Below are 20581 nucleotides of genomic sequence, written 5' to 3'. Positions count from 1 at the left end.
CAGAGGCTTGGGACAAATGCCATTGGTGACTCGGATCCTTCACAGCAAAAAAAACTCACACGGAAGTAAAAAATCCAGAAAATAAGCAACTTGCTTCATCCCTTGAGGGGCCTTAATCATAGCTACAAACACAAATAACACACTTCACTTTATAACTACACTTTGATTCTCCAGGGGGAGTAAATTAACTCCTCAGAGCATGGTGTATGCATGTTCATTACATGCAGAAAAAACAGCAAAGAATATATATGTATATACCTATACGTATATATCTCAAATCTCTCAACAAAAAAGTACAGAGCCAGGCGGTGGGCAAAATTGTGTACTATTAAAAAAATAAAAATAAAATAAATAATATATAGGAACTATGAAAAAAAAAATTATAATAAATCTTAAGATACCAAGAGAGGGAGGTTGGCATAGATACAGGTCAAAGTCCCACCTGAGGTTTAGCTCCATGTGGTGCGTGACTCTGCAATCTACGAATCCGCAATACTTCCCTCTCTCAAAGTCTCTGATGTCTGTCACACTCCCTGGGAGTGGGGTTACTGCTACTTTCCCAATGCCACAAAATTTTATGTAGAACATAGGCAATTTATTATAATTTTGTTTCTATTTTGGATAGAGCAAGGAAGGGCTGTGACCCATGTTTTTTTTTTTTTTTGCCATCTGTGTCCCATTGGGCTAATTTCCCTTCACTTCCATACCATAGACAAAACAGTACATCAGATGAAATCCCTGGAAATTAAGGGAATCTTTTGGGGACCCCAGGTCACCAAAACTAGTAGAAGATTTCACCTCTGTTACTTTTTTGGGGACAGCCCAAACTTAAGGATTTTATTTTACTTGCGCTTTTAATGGTAAGCAGGACAAATAAAGAAGATGAATCTCTCTAACGAGGGTGCTGACTGCAATAAAAACCTGACCATAGTTCTAATCCATCTGCATTCTGGCCAAAACTAAAAAAGGCGGCTTTACCCTTAGATATACTTTAAAAGAATTAGAATTTCCTCTATACTACTCCCTAAAATTTTTGGAAGCATTGGAGATGTACTTTGCTTTTTTATTACTGGAATCACAAAAATGCTCACCTACATAGGTTCCTAATGCCACGTACACACAAGCGGTTTTCCCGACAGAATTCCTCTCAAGCCTGCCTTGCATTCACACAGTCACACAAAAGTCTGGTGAACTTTTGACTGCCAAGAACGCGGTGACGTAAAAGACTACAACGAGCCGTCAAAATTAAGTTTTATGCTTCCGAGCATGCATGTTTTTTTCCTGTTGAAAAGCATACAGACGAATGGTTTTCCCACTAGGATTTGGGCGGAAAAGAGATCCTGCTCTCTTTTTTCAGTTTTCCTGTGGGAAAAAGTCAGACGGAGCATGCACGCGGTCGGGATTCCCGACAAAAAGCTTTCATCACAGTTTTTCCAATGGGAAAACCGGTCGTGTGTACGGGGCATAATAGTCATACTACATTACATTTAAGTTGCAATACCTTCTAGTTTTAACCCCACAAGGGAAAGAGCCAGGATAACAGAGCCAGGTGCGTTGTGTAGTTTTTGAAGAGAAGTAACTAGGAAAAAGAAGGGATCCCAGAGGAGAAGCCCGGTGGCTGAAAAACCTGCAACCTCCTTTTAGTATTGTATGAATTAAATGTATCCGTCTCAATAAAAATGAGGAGATTCTTTTTAATGATATTTACTATGTGGTGATATTGTTTGGAAATAGTAGTTACAAAAGTAACGCTATTATCTTTTGGTTTGTTTCTTTTGTTACATTCCCATAATAAATTGGCCCTATTTTTAGAGATTGCTATAATATGACCTTAATGCATTGTTTTGAAAAAAAAAAAAAAAAAAAACTCTCCGCAAAAGCCTATTTTTAATTACTTTGCATTTACTATGAAAGGTTCAGTTCCTGCAAGCACACCTAAGCTCTCCTGTGGGTATTGATGGTGTGGAAGGGGTGGCAGCTGAATGCAAGCAGGGTAGAATTTCCTACTGAGGGCTTCCAAAAACGTTATGGCAGCCTTTCTCAACCTTTCCAACACAGAGGAACCCTTGAAATACCTTTCCTGTCTCAGAAAACATTTGCTTAAATGACTTTATCTACAACTCATGATACATTAGTGCGATGGAGAGTGGGAAGAATGTTCCTTACATTTGTGAATATTGGGAAGAATTGCCTCCTTCCAAATAGCAAAAAAATTCAGTGGTGTCAGTGGGAACTTATCTGAGATGCAAAAATTGCTCAAGGAACCTCTAGCAACCTCCTGGAGGAACCCTAGGGTTCAATGAAACCCTGATTTATGGTCACTTTATTATTTGTATCTGCACAGCCCTGCAAAGTAACATCCAAAAGCCGATCTCAAAAGTGTGTTGATTATTGGTAAATGCTAAAATTATTTGCATTTAGATGGTTTATAAAACCAACCAAAATGGTGTTCTCTAAATCCTACACCATCAAAATAGTCTATAAAATTACCATACCAATGCATATTTATGCAAAATGGATTCAAATGGGAAAACGAGAAACGTTCCTCCCATATAAAAGTTTGCCCAGGTGGGGGAGAACTTGGTGCCCATTGATGCCCCACAACACTGTACGAAGTGCTCACTATCAAATAAAAAGGTGCTGTTTCATGTTAAATTACTGCACTGATCTATTTTTAGGCAGTATTTGATTAGGCCAAATTTCAGCTTTAACTTTAGGAAGGTCCCAAGATGCCACATGTATACTGTCCACTTTAATAAAATAGTACTAATAAATCTTGCATTTAATCTGACGGAATTGATTTTAATTTTGTATTCAAATATGCATTAAACTGAGCCCTGTGAAGGCAGTTAATCCTATTGATTGTGATTGGATATAATGGAAACAAGAACAGCCGCTGAGAGCCACGGCATCTACTTGAATATACGTCTGATAATTTTTTTTATAAGGCCATTATTTTTTTATTTAGGCTGTGCTTCACTCATATATATCTACTTCTGTGACAACAGCCTATTTCCCAGCACTACCTTGGAACCTGGTAGTACATCTAATAGGTTGCTGGAATTAGATGATTTCCCATGTGTGTGTTCTGTATAAGAGAAGTAAAACTTGGCTGCCTTTCACCACTGTAGCAATGGCAGAAGTCATCGGACATTATTTAAGAATAAAGTGAATTTACATGAGAACACATTGTAAATATCAATATGCACTTGTCTTGTCTATAAAGCAACTCTTTCCCTCCTTTTTTAAACCTGAAACAAGTACAATCCAAGCAATAAGTACTTACCTGAACCAATGTCCACACTGCTGATCGCAGTTGAAGAGATAATATTGCTGAAAACACAGCACAGTTCCAAGTCTGTAAGATGCAATGGTCCTCCACTGTCGTGGATCTTTCTGCTAGTCCCTATGTTTTGTAGGGATTCAGAAGGTAGCAAGGGAAACTATAAATAGCAATGGGGCGTCAAAACAGTTTGGCAGCTCAGAGAAGGAATACACTTTGTTTAATGTGGAAGTGAACATGTACAATCTTTAGTTTGCAGGTGTCAGCTGTTAGGGCTACACCAAGGCTACTTTCACACTGAGGCATGTTATTGGCGTTTTTGCTCTAAAACTAGCGCCCCACCCGAGTGCTTTCACACTGGGGTGGGGCGCTTCCAGGGCGAGGAAAAAAAGTCCTGCAAGCACCATCTTTGGGGCGGTGTGGGAGCGGTGTATACATCGCTCCTAAACCGCCCCTGCCATTGAAATCAATGGGCAGCGGCACTTTGTGGGTGCTTTTAACCCTTTGTCCGGTTGGTTAAAGCTAGCAGCGCTATACCGCTAATTCCAACCCCCCGCCCCAGTGTGAAAGTAGCCTAAAAGTTTCTGTTTGTTAAAGTGCAACCCGAAATTTCCCAGTTGGTTATGGACATGTTTATGGGAAGTTCTGATTACTGCACATACTACAGTCATTGCGTCCCAAATCCATAAGTCACAAACTTATTTGAAGGTGACTGGATTTGGACTCTTGCTCTTCTGGGAAACTGAAAAATACTCTAGAGCTTAGCTCTTTGGCCTGTTGTGTCCCCTGGCAGCTTACTAACAGAAGAAGTTCATCATGTGAACTGTTTTAAGTGGCAGCTGATTAAAAATCGTATGACCCATTCCAAGTGGCAGCTTATGGGAGGACACGCAACTTTACAAGTCATTTGACTTGGGAGCCATTCCATTCGTTTTTTACTTTATTCAGCTTCTGCAGATTAGGAGTTAACGAGGTTCTAGTGAGTGTGAGATATTGGCACATTCAGGGGGCAACAACAGTACATTGTGTTTGTTTATTTGGTGACTCATGCCTAAAACTTTTCATGTTGATATGAAGCTTGTTACACACTTTATTAAAACTGTCTTTAATGGTGTAACCATTAGAGCAGGTTGAAAGGCCTAGTGCCGTTAGCATAGGAAAATAGGGAGCTGTATTGCCATGTACTAACTATTAGCAATTAGGTTTCCAGAATAGAGAGCACAGACAAGCTTCGTTAACATAACTTGAACTTTAGCTGGCTGTGGAAATAAAATGCGTCATCTATGAGTCTGATTTGTTTGTCCCTGTATTACAGGATGAAAATATTCACGATGTTCTGCAGCTTTTGGTGGCTCTCATGTCTGAACATCCTGCATCGATGATACCAGCATTTGATCAGAGGAACGGAATACGGTGAGGCAACACAACAGTTTAAAAAGTTACACCCAAGCACTCAACTTCGTCACTAAAAAAAAATTTCCCCCCACCCCACCCCAACCCTATGCACCAGCATATATAGGAATATAAATACATGAGCCAGGGGGGCATGAGTACCAAAACGACAATTGTATTATACGTTGCGTACACAGTGTGAGAGCAGTAAGCAGTTCTAGGGCCATCATTTATGGTTAACTCGAAATGGATGACCTAGAAGGACTTTTAAAGAGTCACCTATGAAAGTTTACACACATTTGGCACCTTTCAGGGGGGGTGCAGATACCTGTCTGAGACAGGTATTTGCTCCACTTCCAGGTCTGTTCCCTGTGGGGAATCCAGCCTGTGACGTCACTCCCCCCGCTGTCTTCTGGGAAACACTGTTTCCAGGAGAGAGCGGGGACCAGTGACGGCGTGCTGCGATCCTCGCGCATGCGCAGTAGGGAATCGGGCAGTGAAGCTGTCAGGCTTCACTTCCTGATTCCCTTACCAAGGATGGCGGCGGAAGCAGCCAAGGACCGAGCGATTGCTCAGCCTTGGCTGCTGACATCGCGGGCGTGCTGGACGGGTAAGTGTCCATTTTTTAAAAGTCAGCAGCAGCTGTATTTGTAGCTGCTGACTTTAAAAAAAAAATTGTCGGAACATCCGCTTTAAGTCCACTTAAAGTATTTGTTGCCCTAAAAAAAATATGGATCCTCTTCCTTTAAAGCAGTGGTTCTCAACTTAGCATATGTATTTCAACTGCGCATTAATGTACATTACTGACCAATGATGCAAGAGGGAACTACATCCTTGAACAAGTAACAAGTGTGTGTTTGTGTGTGTATGTATGTATGTGTGTGTATATATATATATATATATATATATATATATATATATATATATATATATATATATATATATATATGTGTGTATGTGTATATATATATATATATATATATATATATATATATATATATATATATATATATATATATATATATATATATATATATATATATAATGACTTGGCATTACAGCTGGCTTGCTCACCATTTAATTAGTGAGTATTGATCAGCTTTTATGCATTCACAAATTCTTTTAATTAGAAGTAAATGCACTGATATATATAACAGTGGATATAACACCTCCGGTTAAAATGTCATATTTCTGTGATGTAAAAAAAATAGACAGTAATAAATTATTTCAGTTTTTTTTTAAACCTTTAATGTGACATATAAACTGCACATCTCAGTTGAAAAAAAAACTGAAATCTTTTAGGTGGAGGGAAGTAAAAATAAACTAAAATAGTATGGTTGCATTAGTCTGCACACCCTTAAAATAATAATGGCACCTTTTGATTTTATTCCAGCACTCAGTCTTTTTGGGTATGAGTCAGCATGGCACATCTTGACTTGCCAATATTTGCCCACTTTTCTTTGCAAAAACACCCTAAATCTGTCAGATTGCGAGGGCATCTCCTGTGCACAGCCCTCTTCAGATCACCCCACAGATTTTCAATCAGATTCAGTTCTGGGCTATGACTGGGCCATGCCAAAACTTTAATTATCTTCTGGTAAAGCCATTTCTTTTGATTTGGATGTATGCTTTGGGTTGTCATGCTGAAAGATGAAGTTCCTCTTTAGCTTTCTAACAGAAGCCTGAAAGTTTTGTGCCAATATTAACTGGTACAAACATATCTTTTGGAATTATGGCCAAAAAGTTTAACCTTGGTTTTTATCAGACCATAACATATTTTTCCACATGCTTTTGGGAGACTTTAGATGTGTTTTTGCAAAATCTAGCCAGGCTTGGATGTTTTTCTTCGTAAGAAAATGCTTCTGTCTTTTCACTCTACTCCAATGCCCAGACATATGAAGAATACGGGAGATTGTCACATGTACCACACAGCCAGTACTTACCAGATATTCCTGCAGCTCCATTAATGTTGCTGTAGCCCTCTTGGCAGCCTCCCTGACCAGTATTCTTTTCGTCAATTTTGAAGGGTTGTCCAGTTCTTGGTAATATCACTGTTGTGACATATTTTCTCCACTTGATGATGACTATCTTCACCGTGTTCCATGGTATACCTAATGCCTTGGAAATTCTTTTGTACCCTTCTCCTGACTGATACTTGTTTTTATTTTTTTAACCTTAATTTAAGGTATGCGGTGTATACAACATGACATCATAACACACATGTCAACCTACGAAATTCAGCAATAGGCAATAATAACTCGTCCAAGAAGTCTACATACATTAGAGAACTAACAGGCAAGGTTCCCTAACATAGTTGTAACAAATCAGGAGACTGGTCTAAATACTCCACAACAGTCATTTCCTGTTATTCGACCTGAACAAGCGGAGGGAACATCCAAACTCAAAATAGAACTAGTTTTATTGGACGTATGAAAGCTATTGTTTAAGAGCATTGAAGGAGAGAGAAGGACAACCTGTGGGATAACGTGAATTAGTCCCTATTTGGCAGATACCAAGCCATTGTACTTTAGGGGACTAAGCTTGAACATTGTACCTTGCATAGTGTGTGGTTCTCAGTCCTGGTTTTGCAGAAGCAGTACTAATGGATCCCTGCAAACCAAAGGAATTTTTCTCTTTAAAAAGGGAAACAGAGTGGACGACACCTGAGGTCTGACTGATACATTTTAACAATGAGATCCCTCTGCTGCTTTGGAAGCTCTCTGCAGACCATGGCTTTTGCTGTAGGTTACTACTAAGAAAATGTCAGGAAAGACCTACTAAAACAGTTGAACTTTATTTGGGGTTAATCAGAGGCACTTTAAATGATGGCAGGGTGTGTACTGACTCCTATTTAACATGAGTTTTCATGTGATTGCTTAATTCTGAACACAACTACATCCCCAGTTATAGAAGGGTGTGCACACTTATGCAATCACATTATTTTATATGCAGTTTATAGGTCACATTAAAGGTGAAAAAAAGTTCTTAGATTTATCTTTGTCTCATTTTAACGGGTGTGTAGACTTTTTATATCCTCTGAATATCTGTTGTAATGTATGTATTTTATGATGCTGTTTTTGGAGACTGAAAGATTTTGTGTATAATGGCCAAGTCACTGATGCCAAATCGTGTGACCTTAGACAATGATTCTTCTTTTTCCTTCATATTTGCTGAAACGCAGCTTGTAATCTCTGGACACAATAGACCTCTGTGTACTCCACGTCTGTAAAACAAAGTCAGGATTGTTATGTATGTTCTAGAGAACAGCAATGATTGTTTCTTGTAGTGGATCAAGATAATTATTTTTCATAGAAGAATTTCTGAGCCACCCTTAACCCCTCTAACCGGGTTTTGTGGGAAGAAATCTAAATGCACAGGCCAACAATATTGGGACATCAATGAATAGACGCATTGGAAGTAAGCAGTAACTGCCTGAATTTTGATCCACGTATGAGCAAGCTGGTTGTGCAGAAGTCGATCTGTTGATTGACTTCTGTATAACCACTCTGTCAGGTTTTTCCCTATTGATCAGTGCTGCCAGCCACTTTTTAAATGCATGGATGAGGGAATCGGGTGATTTTTTTTTTTTTATTTAAAAAAAATGAATGTATGGGATACCTTAGTTTGGGCACCGATTTCTAATTTACATGACGTTTGTTGAATCATCAGAGAAAGAGATATTTTGTTATCTAATTATGACCTGTTAACAATGCTGTCTAATAATAATATTTTTCACCTTTTTCAGGGTCATTTATAAGCTACTAGCATCTAAAAGTGAAAGCATCCGTGTGCAGGCACTAAAGGTCCTGGGGTATTTTCTCAAGCACCTAGGCCACAAGTAAGGAGTGCAGATTACATCTTCTGTGTTGTATTCATGGAGTGATTGCTGGTTTCTGCTTTTTCGATTTAGCATGTTTATGGTTTTAGGTATAAACTGTAATTTAATTTGACGGCTAACCACTTCCTTTCTTTTACCTCGTGATTTAATTTCTTTGGTGTGTGTGTGTATATTGCTGACTCTGTTGGCTATCAGTAGATGTCTGGAGTGCATTATTATGTGATTAATATTTTATTTTTATCCCTAATGGCAGACGGAAAGTTGAAATCATGCACACTCACAGTCTCTTCACATTGCTCGGGGAAAGGTTGATGCTCCATACCAACACAGTCACTGTTACAACATACAACACACTTTATGAGGTAAGATGTTCCGTATAACCTATTTGGTCTGTATTGTACATCACTGTGCTCAGGCACGTCGGCAGGGCCGGATTCCAGACAAGCCAACAAGGCCAGGCCTCGGGGCGGCAGTGGGTGCAGGGGCGGCACTGCGGCTGAGAGGAGAGGACACTTTCACTTTCATATCAGGAGTTCCCCCCTGCGGATGGTGAGAGGAGAAAAAACAGAGGGAAGAGGAGGTGAGATAGTTCTTGGCAGCAGCAACCTCCCTCCCAGTTCTCAATGTAATTTCGTCATTTTCGGCAGAAACACCCCCCCCCCCCCCCCGCTTCTCAGTGTCCTGCCGAAAAAGTCCCCCGGCGGATAATGTCCCCCCTGTACTGCGCAGGCGAGGGCGGCATTGAAGGACCTGGCCTTGGGGCAGCAAAGGGAGTAAATCTGGGCCTGCACGTCAGCCATATTTCAGAATGCCTCTGCAAACACAGCCGACACTGACAGTTATCCCTCTAATTTTTTGCCATTGACCCTCCTGTTTGGGGACTCTTCCCATTTATCAGCATGCAGCAACAACCCCCGAAGAAGGGGGGGCATTCCTGTTCCCCAAAATCTCGTTGGCTCAATGTACTTGTTGCTATTTGCAATAAACATCTTCTAACTCTCCTGCCTACTTGTATCTCATTGGATACTGGGCATTCCTTTCTACTCCCATTTCTAAGTCTGTGTGCACAACGACTCTAATGCCATACCCCAAGGAAGCAGCCCAAGCCTTAGGAGGGCTCACTGCCACCATCCTCAAATTGGGCGCCCACCAATGGAAGGGATTTCTTCCTAATTGCCCACGTGATCACCCACTCACGACCAGTGACTGATCAATTCAGTTCAGCGCAGTCTCCAACCCTTACAGGTTTATTTCCGAATTTAGAACTAATAGTAGGGATCTCAAACTGGTGGCCCTCCAGCTGTTGTGAAACTACAAGTTCTATCATGCCTTTGCCTGTGGGAGTCATGCTTGTAACTGTCAGCCTTGCAATGCCTCATGGGACTTGTAGTTTCACAACAGCTGGAGGGCCACCAGTTTGAGACCCCTGTCCTAGAAGAACAATTGTTGCCACAGGATTGGTGGAACGGCATACTCAAGTTAAAGCTAACCTATTCATAATGGTGAAGTTGCTATTGAATTGGTGCTCTAACCTAAGTACAAAAAATGATTTGTTGTATGTGTGAGCTCTTGTTAAGTTTTACCCTTTAGTTATAGTTCTTTTTTTTTTTTTTTTTTATATTGCTGTCTGTGCCCCCGCTAGGGAGATTTAGCCTCTCCATTTGTCCTGTTTTCTGTTTTCATTGAAAGTGAAATAAAACCCTAAATTTTGGTTGTCGCCATAAATGGGGTAAAGGGGAAATCTTCGAATTTGAACACTAGTTTTGGTGACAACCTGGAATGCCCTTACTTTTTGTTTCAGCTAGGGGACAGATCATAAAAGGAAATCTCCCCAATGGGACACAGATGGCAAAAAAACACAAGGGGGCAGATCCACAAAAGGATTACGCCGGCGTATCTACTGATACGCCTGCGTAATTTTAAATTTCCCGCGTCGTATCTTTGTTTTGGATCCACAAAACAAGATACGACGGCATCTGGGATCGATCCGACAGACGTACATCTTAGTACGCCGTCGGATCTAAGCTGCAATTTTTCGGCGGCCGCTAGGTGACGTTCCCGTCGAAATCCGCGTTGAGTATGCAAATTAGCTAGTTACGGCGATCCACGAACGTACGTCAGCCTGGCACATTTTTTTACGTCGTTTTCTTTTGGCTTTTTCCGGCGTATAGTTAAAGGTGCTATATGGTGGCGTACTCAATGTTAAGTATGGCCGTCGTTCCCGTGTACAATTTAGAATTTTTTTACGTCGTTTGTGAATAGGAATTTGCGTAGAATGACGTCAACGTCGTAAGCATTGGCTTGTTCCGGTTAAATTTCGTGCATGCGCACTGGGATACCCCCAGGGAGGCGCATTCGCAGTTAAAAAAAACATTGTTTACGTCGGGTCACAACGTTTTTACATAAAACACGCCCCCTTAACATCCATTTGAATTTCGCGCCCTTACGCCGCAAGAGATACACTACATCGCCGTAACTTATGGCGCGAATTCGTTGAGGATTCAAAACAAAAAAAAAGTAAGTTAAAGCGGCGTAGTGTATCTTAGATACGCTACGCCCGGCGCTATAATGCGCCGTTGTACGTGGATCTACCCCAAGGGTTATAACTCCTCTCATTCAAGTTTTGCCTTCAGTTCTACTTTAGGTCAATAGGTGCCATGCTGTGGCTTGGCTTACGGCCACTATTGTATTACTATGAACATGAACAGAAGCTAGGGAAGTTTCTATTGGTTCATATTGGAAGACCTGATCGAGTTCTGCTTGGCTTTGATGTGCTGGCAAGGTGTGTTCTTGTACAGCTTCTATGTGGTTTAATCCTTCTACATGTCTATAACCCATGGAGATTCAGAAATGTGCTGGATATCGAATTGTACTGCTATTGAATCTGTGGTACTCTGCCTCTCCTGTTTATTGTTTTTTTGCTGTCAAGCAACTGTGTGATTAACACTGAAGTGGAAATCCTCAAAAATGACTTTGGTTGGCATGAAGGTGATGTTGAGTAATTTTCACAGCAACTTCAATTGTTGGGTTGTTGGAAACAGGAAAATTATTAAAACAGCAGGAGGTGTAGTGCTTTACACTGGGATTCTTTCCAGATGAAAACTGATGGGAAGATTTCTAAATTGCCAAGTGTATGGATAGCTCGCGTTTTGTATAGAAAGGGTTTTTTTTTTCTGGAATTGTATTGGGCTTTTATTTCTGAATGTTCTCTTTTTAGATGCAGGCAATGTTTTCCAGAAGTGTGCTTTACATTAATGATCCTGGAACACACCTAACAAGTGCAATGTCATCCACTTCTTGTTTTAGTACATCATATACTTTTCTAACTGTAGAAATGCTAATGTCTATGGAAATTTTTATTTTCCAGACCGAGTAGTAGTAGAAACCCTGTACTCATGAATGGTGGACATTGGGGAAAAAAGACAAACAGGCTAAAAGCAGCATTAAACCCAAAAGCAATAATTTATTGTATTACAGCTTACAAATTCTTAGTTGTTATGGCTGCGTTATATATATTTTTTTGTGGTAGCCTTTCTTTCTTTGGTTTCACCTGGTGATCCTGCTAGTAAGTCTGTTGTTTTTCAACAGAACAAGCTATCCTGCAGATGTAGCAGTTAGAGTTGAGACCAACTATTTATCACTGACAGGGCACCAGCAATGGTCAGCTTTTATTTATTTATGGAATACCTTTATCCAGAATGAACAAAACTGTTTCTTATAAAGTTAGCTGGAGTTTGGCTTCAATTTCTTTAGTGTATCTAAATCTGCTAGTCCATCAAACATTCCTCTCCCCACAGACTGACAATGGTGCTCTCCAAAGGTACCCCCTGTGCTTATTCATCCAGAGTGGGGGCACTCTAATGCAGGAGGTGTGTTACTGGCCAGATTACCAGGTAAAGATAGAGGAGGGGGGGAGCCTAAAAAGAAAACTATTGCAGCCACTATACCTAAAGGTTTGTACGCTGCAATATGACAATTTTGGTTTGGTTGGTACGCTGCAACATATTACATTTTTGGTTTGGGGTTTAATACCACTTTAACAGGAGGCCACAATGCTACTGTCATAGAGCAATATCTGTGTTCTAGAACAGGGGTCTCCAAACTTTCTAAACAAAGGGCCATTTTACTGTCCTTCAGACGTTGGGAGGGCCGGACTAGTGTGATTGGGAGTAGAAAATGTCCAGTGGGAGTAAACAAGACCATATCTTTGGTGTCAGTGGGAGGACTAGTGCCCCATTGTTGGTGCCAATAGATTTTTTTTTTACCCTTTTGATAGTGTCAGTTGGATGAATAGTGCCCCATCGGTGGTTTTAGCAACAAGAATGATTCCCCATTGTTGGTGTCAGTGGATGGAATAGTCATACTTCATATTCCCATTGCACACATTCCTGGATAAGCTCTTGGGTTTGGGTGCTCGTAGCAACAACCATCTGTATACTGGTGCACGTTGCAGTATAAATTTTTGCCAGCATACCATGGAACGACGTAAATAGCGTCCAAATGGATGGTTTATTGCATGATCACAACACAGAGTGGAAGGAATAGTGCCCCAAGGGCCGGATAAAGGCAAGCAAAGGGGCCACAGTTTGGAGACCCCTGTTCTAGAAGAATTAAATATTGGTTGGCTTTGTCTAAACATTATGTACAACCTAACCCATTGGTTGCAGATAGTGAGAAAGGGGTGATATTGGGTAGAAATACAACCACTCTGTCTATTAGACTAGTGATAGGACAGGGAGTGGGGTCTGCAAAACAGTTTATTACCCAGAGGGTTTATATCCACTTTAAGGGTCGGTTTTCCTACCCCAAACTGGAGCAGACAGTATCTGATTAATTTGCCAAGCACATTTGCTCCATATTTTATTTTCATCTTTTTTTAGTTAACCTTTAAAAAATAAATAGAGGCTGACTGGTTGCCATGTACAGTTGCGCCATATTTTGTCTGGTTCAAGTTATGATAAATTCCCCTCATTTCAAAGACTACAGCAGTCAGAATCTGGAGCCTTTGTGAATGGCAACCAGTCAGGTTCTATCTTTTCATTTTCAAAGCTTAAAGCTGAAATCCAGGAAGAAATTTGTCAACTTTTCAAAAAGTGTAGGCACACTTTGACTTGTCCAATTAGGTGCATGACACCTCCGGATGTTATCACTAATAATTATATTATACAGGTTTATTGCACTCCCGGAGGACACGCTCTGGGATCTGAGACAAGAGAAGCACACACAGCAGCTATGCCCACCCAATCCTCTGCTGCCCATTCACAGGAGCCTTTTGTATTTTGTAAGTGAGTTCACATAATACAAATGCTTCTGTGAATGGGCAGAAGGATGGGAGAGCCAGGCATAGCTGTTCAAGTGACTCTGCCCTTGAAGAAACTGAGACTACAGTGAGAACAGAATTGGAGCTCTGTAAGTGATCTTCCTGGAGCACAATAAACCTGAATAATAGATATGAGTCTACAAGGAGGCAGGTACATTGTTAGTCTTAACTTATGGTATGCCTGCAGTTTTTATAAAATATCACAGTTCTTGGAATTCAGCTTTATACCAGAACTAAAAGCACAAATACTCACTTATGCTCCAAAGGTCTGACACCCACACTGTCCAACGCCTGCATCTTATTTGGATGCAGTCTTCAGCCCTCTTGATTGGTTGGTGTGGATGATGTTACTTATACTGACACTGTTCCCATACTGGCAGAGGATTGCTAACTGGCAGGTAACTTTATTTTATTGCAATAATGAGCCTGCTTACAATTTTTTGTAAAATTAGGAAGAAGATTTGGACAGCCGCACTCTGGAAAAACCTTTTCGGTTGCCTTTATTTGTAAAATTTGTTAATACACTTTAAATCACAGCAAAATAAGGGGGGAAATGCAGCTGGCTAGTGCTTAGTCATAGCTAGGTTTTTTCTGGAGTGCAGCTGTCCAAATCTTCCTAATTTTACCTTGTGCATTGCCGGCACCTGGGATTTTCTGAGAGGACACTGATTGGTATAACACATTTATCTGGAGCGGTAACTTTATTCTTCTATACAATTTTCAGTAGTTTGCATTCAGTTCCACTTTAACGGAACAAGCTGGAGAATGAAGCTGATTGGTTACTATGTACATCTGCTCCAGATTCTGTCCCAATGTTGGTACAGTCACCTCATTGATTTGAACTCCAAGTAGAAATCCCATTATTTACAATGTGGCTTGTTCAAACCTTTGCACGTTTTTTTTAGTGTGTATTCAAAAGAAACGCTTAAAAACAAATTTACTTCTATATTTGTGAGTTATATTACGCACGCTGCAATGCATAGGTGTGAATGGGCCTTATTTGATATAACGGCAATGCATAGGTGTGAATGGGCCTTATTTGATATTACGGTTATGTGGACAATATGTTCTACCAGACTTTTTGAAGGAGCGTTCAGCTGTCAGCAGCTCGTTGCATCACTTGCGGAGAACTAGAGATGGCAAAAGTGTCGTCGGTTATCCTGACTGGGACCACAGTACAGTTTTTCTGTTTGACTTGAGTAACATTTCTTTACAGTAATGAGGAGATTTCTCGAAGAAGTCTAATATAACCCATTTGGTGCTCTGGCTTGCACATTTTTGTATAGCTGTAAACGCCAACTGTGTCCAATCATTGCATATGACTTACAAGTATAGATCAGTGTATAGAAGGTTTTCATGTCGCTCTTCACTGCAAACTAGATGCTCCCCTTCGTACTCCCAGTGCAGAGTGGACTCATGACATGCTGCTCTGTAGACACTGTGGGAAAAAAAATCTCTATTAAGCTGTCCCCACTGAGCCTTATGCCAAATTGGATTTAACTGATGATTTCTGTAGTCTTTAGTTTATTCTTTAGATAAAACCAAGAGCAGATTTTAGTGCAACGCTCACACAATGTTATATGGCATGTCTGTACAGAGATTTTATTCTGCTACATAGAAGTTTCAGCATTTTTTATTCATTGGTATACAATGCAGTATAGTTCACAGATTCATTCTGCAACAGTCAAGCAGGATATTGTACGAGTGCTCTTCACTAAGCTCTGTAACTATGAAAAGCCCTTACTTCATCGTTTGTGCTGTGTCGCCTTTTGTTTGGGTATCATTATATCTACATTTGTGCTTTGCTTTGTTCTGAATTTGCTGGTGGCAGATGTTTAACTTTCCTGGTGCCACCGCATCATTGTTTGAAGACGCCGGCACCAATACTTTATATCGTCTACTCTGATTTTGAACAACTTTTTACACTAATATGAAACTTACTTTTTGTCTTAATTTTATCTGCATTATTTTAAGTTTTAAATACTTTTATAAAACCATTTTCACTACATTTTGTAATATTATATCTTTAGTAGAATAAAAGAATACAGTATGCAGATTGGTTGCTGTAAGTGATGCCTTTCAATATTGGGGGCTCTCGGTTTGATGGAGTTTGTATATTCTTCAAGTGTTTATCATTTGCTTCCCCCATAACTGAAGCATATACTGATAATCTATTACATCCCATACAAAAGTGTGTCTGGTAGATTGATGTCTGCTCTGTGTTTGTAAAAGGGACTGTGCTGGGGACATTGGATACTTTAAAGGGCTTACCCCAAAGTAAATCTAAAGCTAAAACTTTTGTTTTTCATGCTAGAAGCTGAGGTGTAAATTGTTAAAACACTGGTCAGGTTTTGACACCTGTATTCCACTTGAGGGATTTCTCAGCACTTGCTGTCCTTAAAGCGGACCTTCATAAATTTGTTCATCTTTTCATCTATTACATCTTCTGCCCTTTTTGTTTTAACTTTGGGTAGTAAAAGTTTTTTTCTGCCAGTAAATACCTCATACAGCCCACTTCCTGTTTATTGTCTGGAAAAAAACCTAGGCTTATGACATCATGCACAGCTTTTACTCTCGTGAGAGTTTTCCAGGAAAGGAGGGGGGTGAGTCATAAGAGGGCCATTGAGAACTGCAGAGTGGAGTGAAGTGAACATGCAGCAGCTTCAGATGCCCACAGTTAAAATGGCTGCAGCCAGACTCGGTGAAGGAAGATTTCTGCAGCATATTTGGCAAGTACAAAATCACACTATATATAAAATAATATCAAAAGTGGTTGGAGGAAAGCTTCAGAATGGCAATGATGTTTTTATTACAAGTTATGTGAGCAGACTGCAGTTCCTCTTTAAAAATGAAATCAAGGTACGATCTATGTTGCATATTTACATTGGTCCATCTTGGCACACTGCAAGTATGCATTTTTCATACTGGGGGATACTGGGTAATCTGGCAGCCACTTTAGTAATCAGCACTACTACAGTGAGATCTGTGATCTTCTGGGTTCTGTGCCGAGTGGCTTACTCTCTGCACACCCACCACTCCCTCGGCACTACTGCCATTCACAGAACACCTTGTATTTTACATAAATACAAGGCATTTACCAATTGGAGGAGGGGCAGTGACTTTGAGATCTCCACCTCTTCCAATCAGAGAAAACCTTGTATTTTAAAAAAAAATAAAAGGTGTTCTGTTAATGATGGCATTGCCAAGTGAAGTGAGCAACCCCCTGTTGTTAATGTGCTGCTCGGCACTGGATCCACCTACTTCTACAATGATTGGCAGCTTCCTCAGCTGCCCTCAGATATGAAATATATATGTGAACATTGATCCGAGCTGGACCAAGGCAAGTATGCAATAAAAAGTTCAGGAAGTTGGAGCACAAGGGAAATTTGCATGATTCCCCCATCAACCAAGACATTGCTAACAGGAGACTCTTGCTGAGCAATTGTCTGCTCCTGTCGGGGGAAACCGTTCCTGCTGGGAAAAGACTTGCGGCTATAGCAGCTCTAGCGATAATTGCATGTAAATCCGGCATGCTGGTTGGATCCCAATTGATCAACTAGGTACATTCAGCCTGCCCACACACAGTTTGAACCATTTATGACCCTTCCCAAATACCTGAACAACCTTTAGGGAAGTGTTTCAGAAGAACCTGATGTTCGTATTCCATGTTGTGTTTAGCTAGCTAATGATGGGTATCAAAAAGACTTCCCAATTCTTGGTGAATGTTTATCAAATATATCATCTCTTGATAATCACACAAGGTATTTGGTAAGATTTTGAAAAAGCCCCGATACAGAATATACCGGGTGAATTAGCCCTTGATTATTTAGTAAGTGCAAAATATATACTGGTTAGGATGAGTTTATTTATTAAAGAGGAACTGCAGTCTGCTCACATAATTTGTAATAAAAACATCTTTGTCATTCTGAAGCTTTTCTCCAACCACTTTGCATATTATTTTATATATACTGTGATTCTGCACTTGCCAAATATGCTGCAGAAATATGCCTCCACTGAGTCTGGATGCAACCATTTTAACTATGGGCAGCTGCAGCTGCTGCCTGTTCACTTCACAAAGAGGCACATCTCCAGCTCTGCCGCTCTCATTGGCCCTCTTATGACTCCACCTCTACTGGCAAACTCTAACGAGAGTGAGAGAGCTGTGCATGATGTAGCCTAGGCTTTTTACAAGACAAGAAACAGGAAGTATAAGGTATGTACTGGCAGAAAAAGTTTTACTATCCAAAGTTAAAACAACACGGGCAGAAGATTTAATCGATGAAAAAATGAATGAAGGTCCGCTTTAATAAAGGCCAGATTGAGGCAACCCAACGATGCTTTAAACCAAACCAAATAAATGTTAGCAGATCTTGTGTCTTTCTTTCCATTCTAGGGTCTTCCTACATGGTTTTCCTAAAGTCTATCTAAAAATGTTATGTTACAGATTAACAGTCTTTAGGTGACATAGCTGCATCAATCTTTTTATATTTTCATGTTTAACCTTAAGATTCTATCAGTAACACACAGTCCCAGGATGACTACACTCTCTCTTCGGTTTTAGAAAAACGATATCACTATGGAAACCCACCCCTCACCTATTGTCGATGATATAGTAGGGTGTGTGTCTGTAGTCCTCCGACAACAATATCAGTGACAACTGTCAACACAAGCAGAGAGCACAGAAGTTATCAGCTCACAAGAGTTCTGGTATAATTGACAAGTATTTCTTATTAAACTTATCGGTTATAACAAAACACTTTCAAAAGTATAATTAACGGATCGTAAGGTAGCAGATAAGAGCAGTTAAATACATGGGGTAGGGTTTACATACCACCTCAGGGTCAGTAGTCCGTAAGGTTTCATATAGGAATGTATATGCTGTTGCTGCCATCATTATATGTAGAATATTTGCCTTATGGGCTATTTCATTTCTCCATGGGTCTGTGAAGTATAGCTGTGTTCCAGTATGTCATGTGGCAGATTTCTATTTCTGGTTTATATGCTTGTGGCAGTCGCACTACTCCGGTTTTCATGTGAAATAGTCAGCTATTCCTGGAATTTGCCCTAGACCTTCTTTTTCTGCGAACATGAAAACTCCATTCTAATGATGGATCACAGATCACTAATGTAGCCCTGAGTGCAGCTGTAATACAGCCTGCATGATTATGTTTGATATCGATTTAGTCAAATCACAAAGTGCAGAGGAAACTAGTTTAACTCGGAACAGATATGCCTGTAACAATTATGTAGTGTATGACAGTGAGAGGAATTGGTGACATTAATCTTAATAATTACTTCCATTGCCATTATGTTCCTAGAGCCGTCATGTAGCCAGGCAGGCAGAGGATGAAGGGGTGCTAAAACACATTTGTCTGCTTTTATCTCTTAAAGGAGAACTCTGTGTAGTTTACTTGGTAAAAATGCTTTGCAACACCCCAAAGACAAATGTATTACTATACAGTTTGTAAGTATGCATTGTTATAGGGTTTGCTTTATAATGAGCAAAATTAGTGAGTTCAAGTCCTCTAATGCATGGCTGTCTTGTGTACCAGTAATCACTACATCAGCAGCATTACTGTCTTGTGCACTTGTAACTTCTATGATGTACATAATAATAAAAAATAGTATTATCATGGAAACAGGAAGTGCTTACCGTATATAGTCGAGTATAAGCCGCCCCGAATATAAGCCGAGGCACCTAATTTTACCACAAAAATGGGAAAACGTATTGACTCGAGTATAAGCCTAGGGTGTCCATCTGCATGCCTCACTGTGCCCATGCTTCACCGTGCCCATGACTAGACTGACGTTTAACATTCGAGTCTATGGAAGGGGTGCCCGGCTTTGAAAAATTGGTGCTCCCCAGCCGTCGGTCCCCCAGCCAAGAAACTTTGCACACTTGTAGAGGGGAAATGGGGCAACATGTGTGCCAAGTTCCTACGACCAACCGGTACCGGGTTCCCAAAGTCGCCAGAGAAATTACTGTTTAACATGGGAGTCTTTGGAAGGGGTGCCCGGCTTTGAAAAATCGATGCTCCCCGGCCGTAGGTCCCCTGGACAACAAACTTTGTACACTTGTAGAAGAAGAATGGGGCTACATGTGTGCCAAGTTTGGGGTCCAGGGGACCTATGGCCGGCCGCTATGGGTCCATAAAATCCTGGAGATCAGGTGCAAAAAGGTGACTCAAGTATAAGCTGAGGGGGGCATATTCAGCACAAAAAAATGTGCTGAAAAACTTGGCTTATTCTCGAGTATATACGGTATGTAGAATGTAATTTTCTCCAAGCAAATTCCAGGAAACTTTGGCTGTTTTCCAGAGAGGTGTAGTGTTTTATTGGATCTCAGCAATAGATGACAAGATCAACAGAGTTTATACAAAATTCTACATTTAAATACAAAGCCTTAAAGTGGAACTAAAAGCAATTTTTTTTTCTGGAGGAGGAAGGGAGGGTCAGTTATATTTTTGCAATCTAGGTCCCATTGGGTAGGTTTCCCTTTCACTTCTTTACTTGAGAGGAATTCTCTCCAAAGTGAAGGGATCCCCAGTTATCACAAAACAAACGTCTCCATTGGAAGATTTACCCTCCATTCCTGCTTTCAGATGTACCGAATGAAAATTTTGGTACCGAAAGCAAGAATTCAGCATGCACTTGGCCGAATTTTTTTGCATTTTTACCATTCCCCCTTAGACTGCAAAGGCAGCAGATGGGGGTACACACATGCTGCTGTCTTGATGCTTTGCATCAT

General features: G+C 40.4%; 1 protein-coding gene and 1 long non-coding RNA gene across 9 annotated transcripts in view; one reads left to right on the top strand and one right to left on the bottom strand.

Moving 5' to 3' along the window:
• NBEA (neurobeachin) overlaps nucleotides 1-20581 on the top strand; it is a 793834-nt gene that overhangs the window by 282272 nt on the left and 490981 nt on the right. For all 8 annotated transcript variants that reach the window (XM_040340410.1, XM_040340408.1, XM_040340406.1 and 5 more), the window contains exons 16-18: nucleotides 4599-4696; nucleotides 8421-8513; nucleotides 8767-8875. In XM_040340410.1, the coding sequence (XP_040196344.1) occupies nucleotides 4599-4696; nucleotides 8421-8513; nucleotides 8767-8875 (300 nt within the window). The remainder of the gene's footprint in view (nucleotides 1-4598; nucleotides 4697-8420; nucleotides 8514-8766; nucleotides 8876-20581) is intronic.
• On the bottom strand, nucleotides 7676-18881 carry LOC120929156. The gene is made up of 3 exons (XR_005747352.1): nucleotides 18665-18881; nucleotides 15161-15271; nucleotides 7676-7898 (listed from the first exon to the last, which is right to left on the bottom strand). It is a non-coding gene; the product is annotated as an uncharacterized LOC120929156 (long non-coding RNA).

Source organism: Rana temporaria, chromosome 2 (genome assembly GCF_905171775.1).
Source record: "Rana temporaria chromosome 2, aRanTem1.1, whole genome shotgun sequence".
In the NCBI taxonomy this organism is placed as follows: Eukaryota; Metazoa; Chordata; class Amphibia; order Anura; family Ranidae; genus Rana; species Rana temporaria.
Note: the sequence above shows the minus strand (reverse complement) of the source record. Positions and strands in the feature narration are given on the sequence as shown.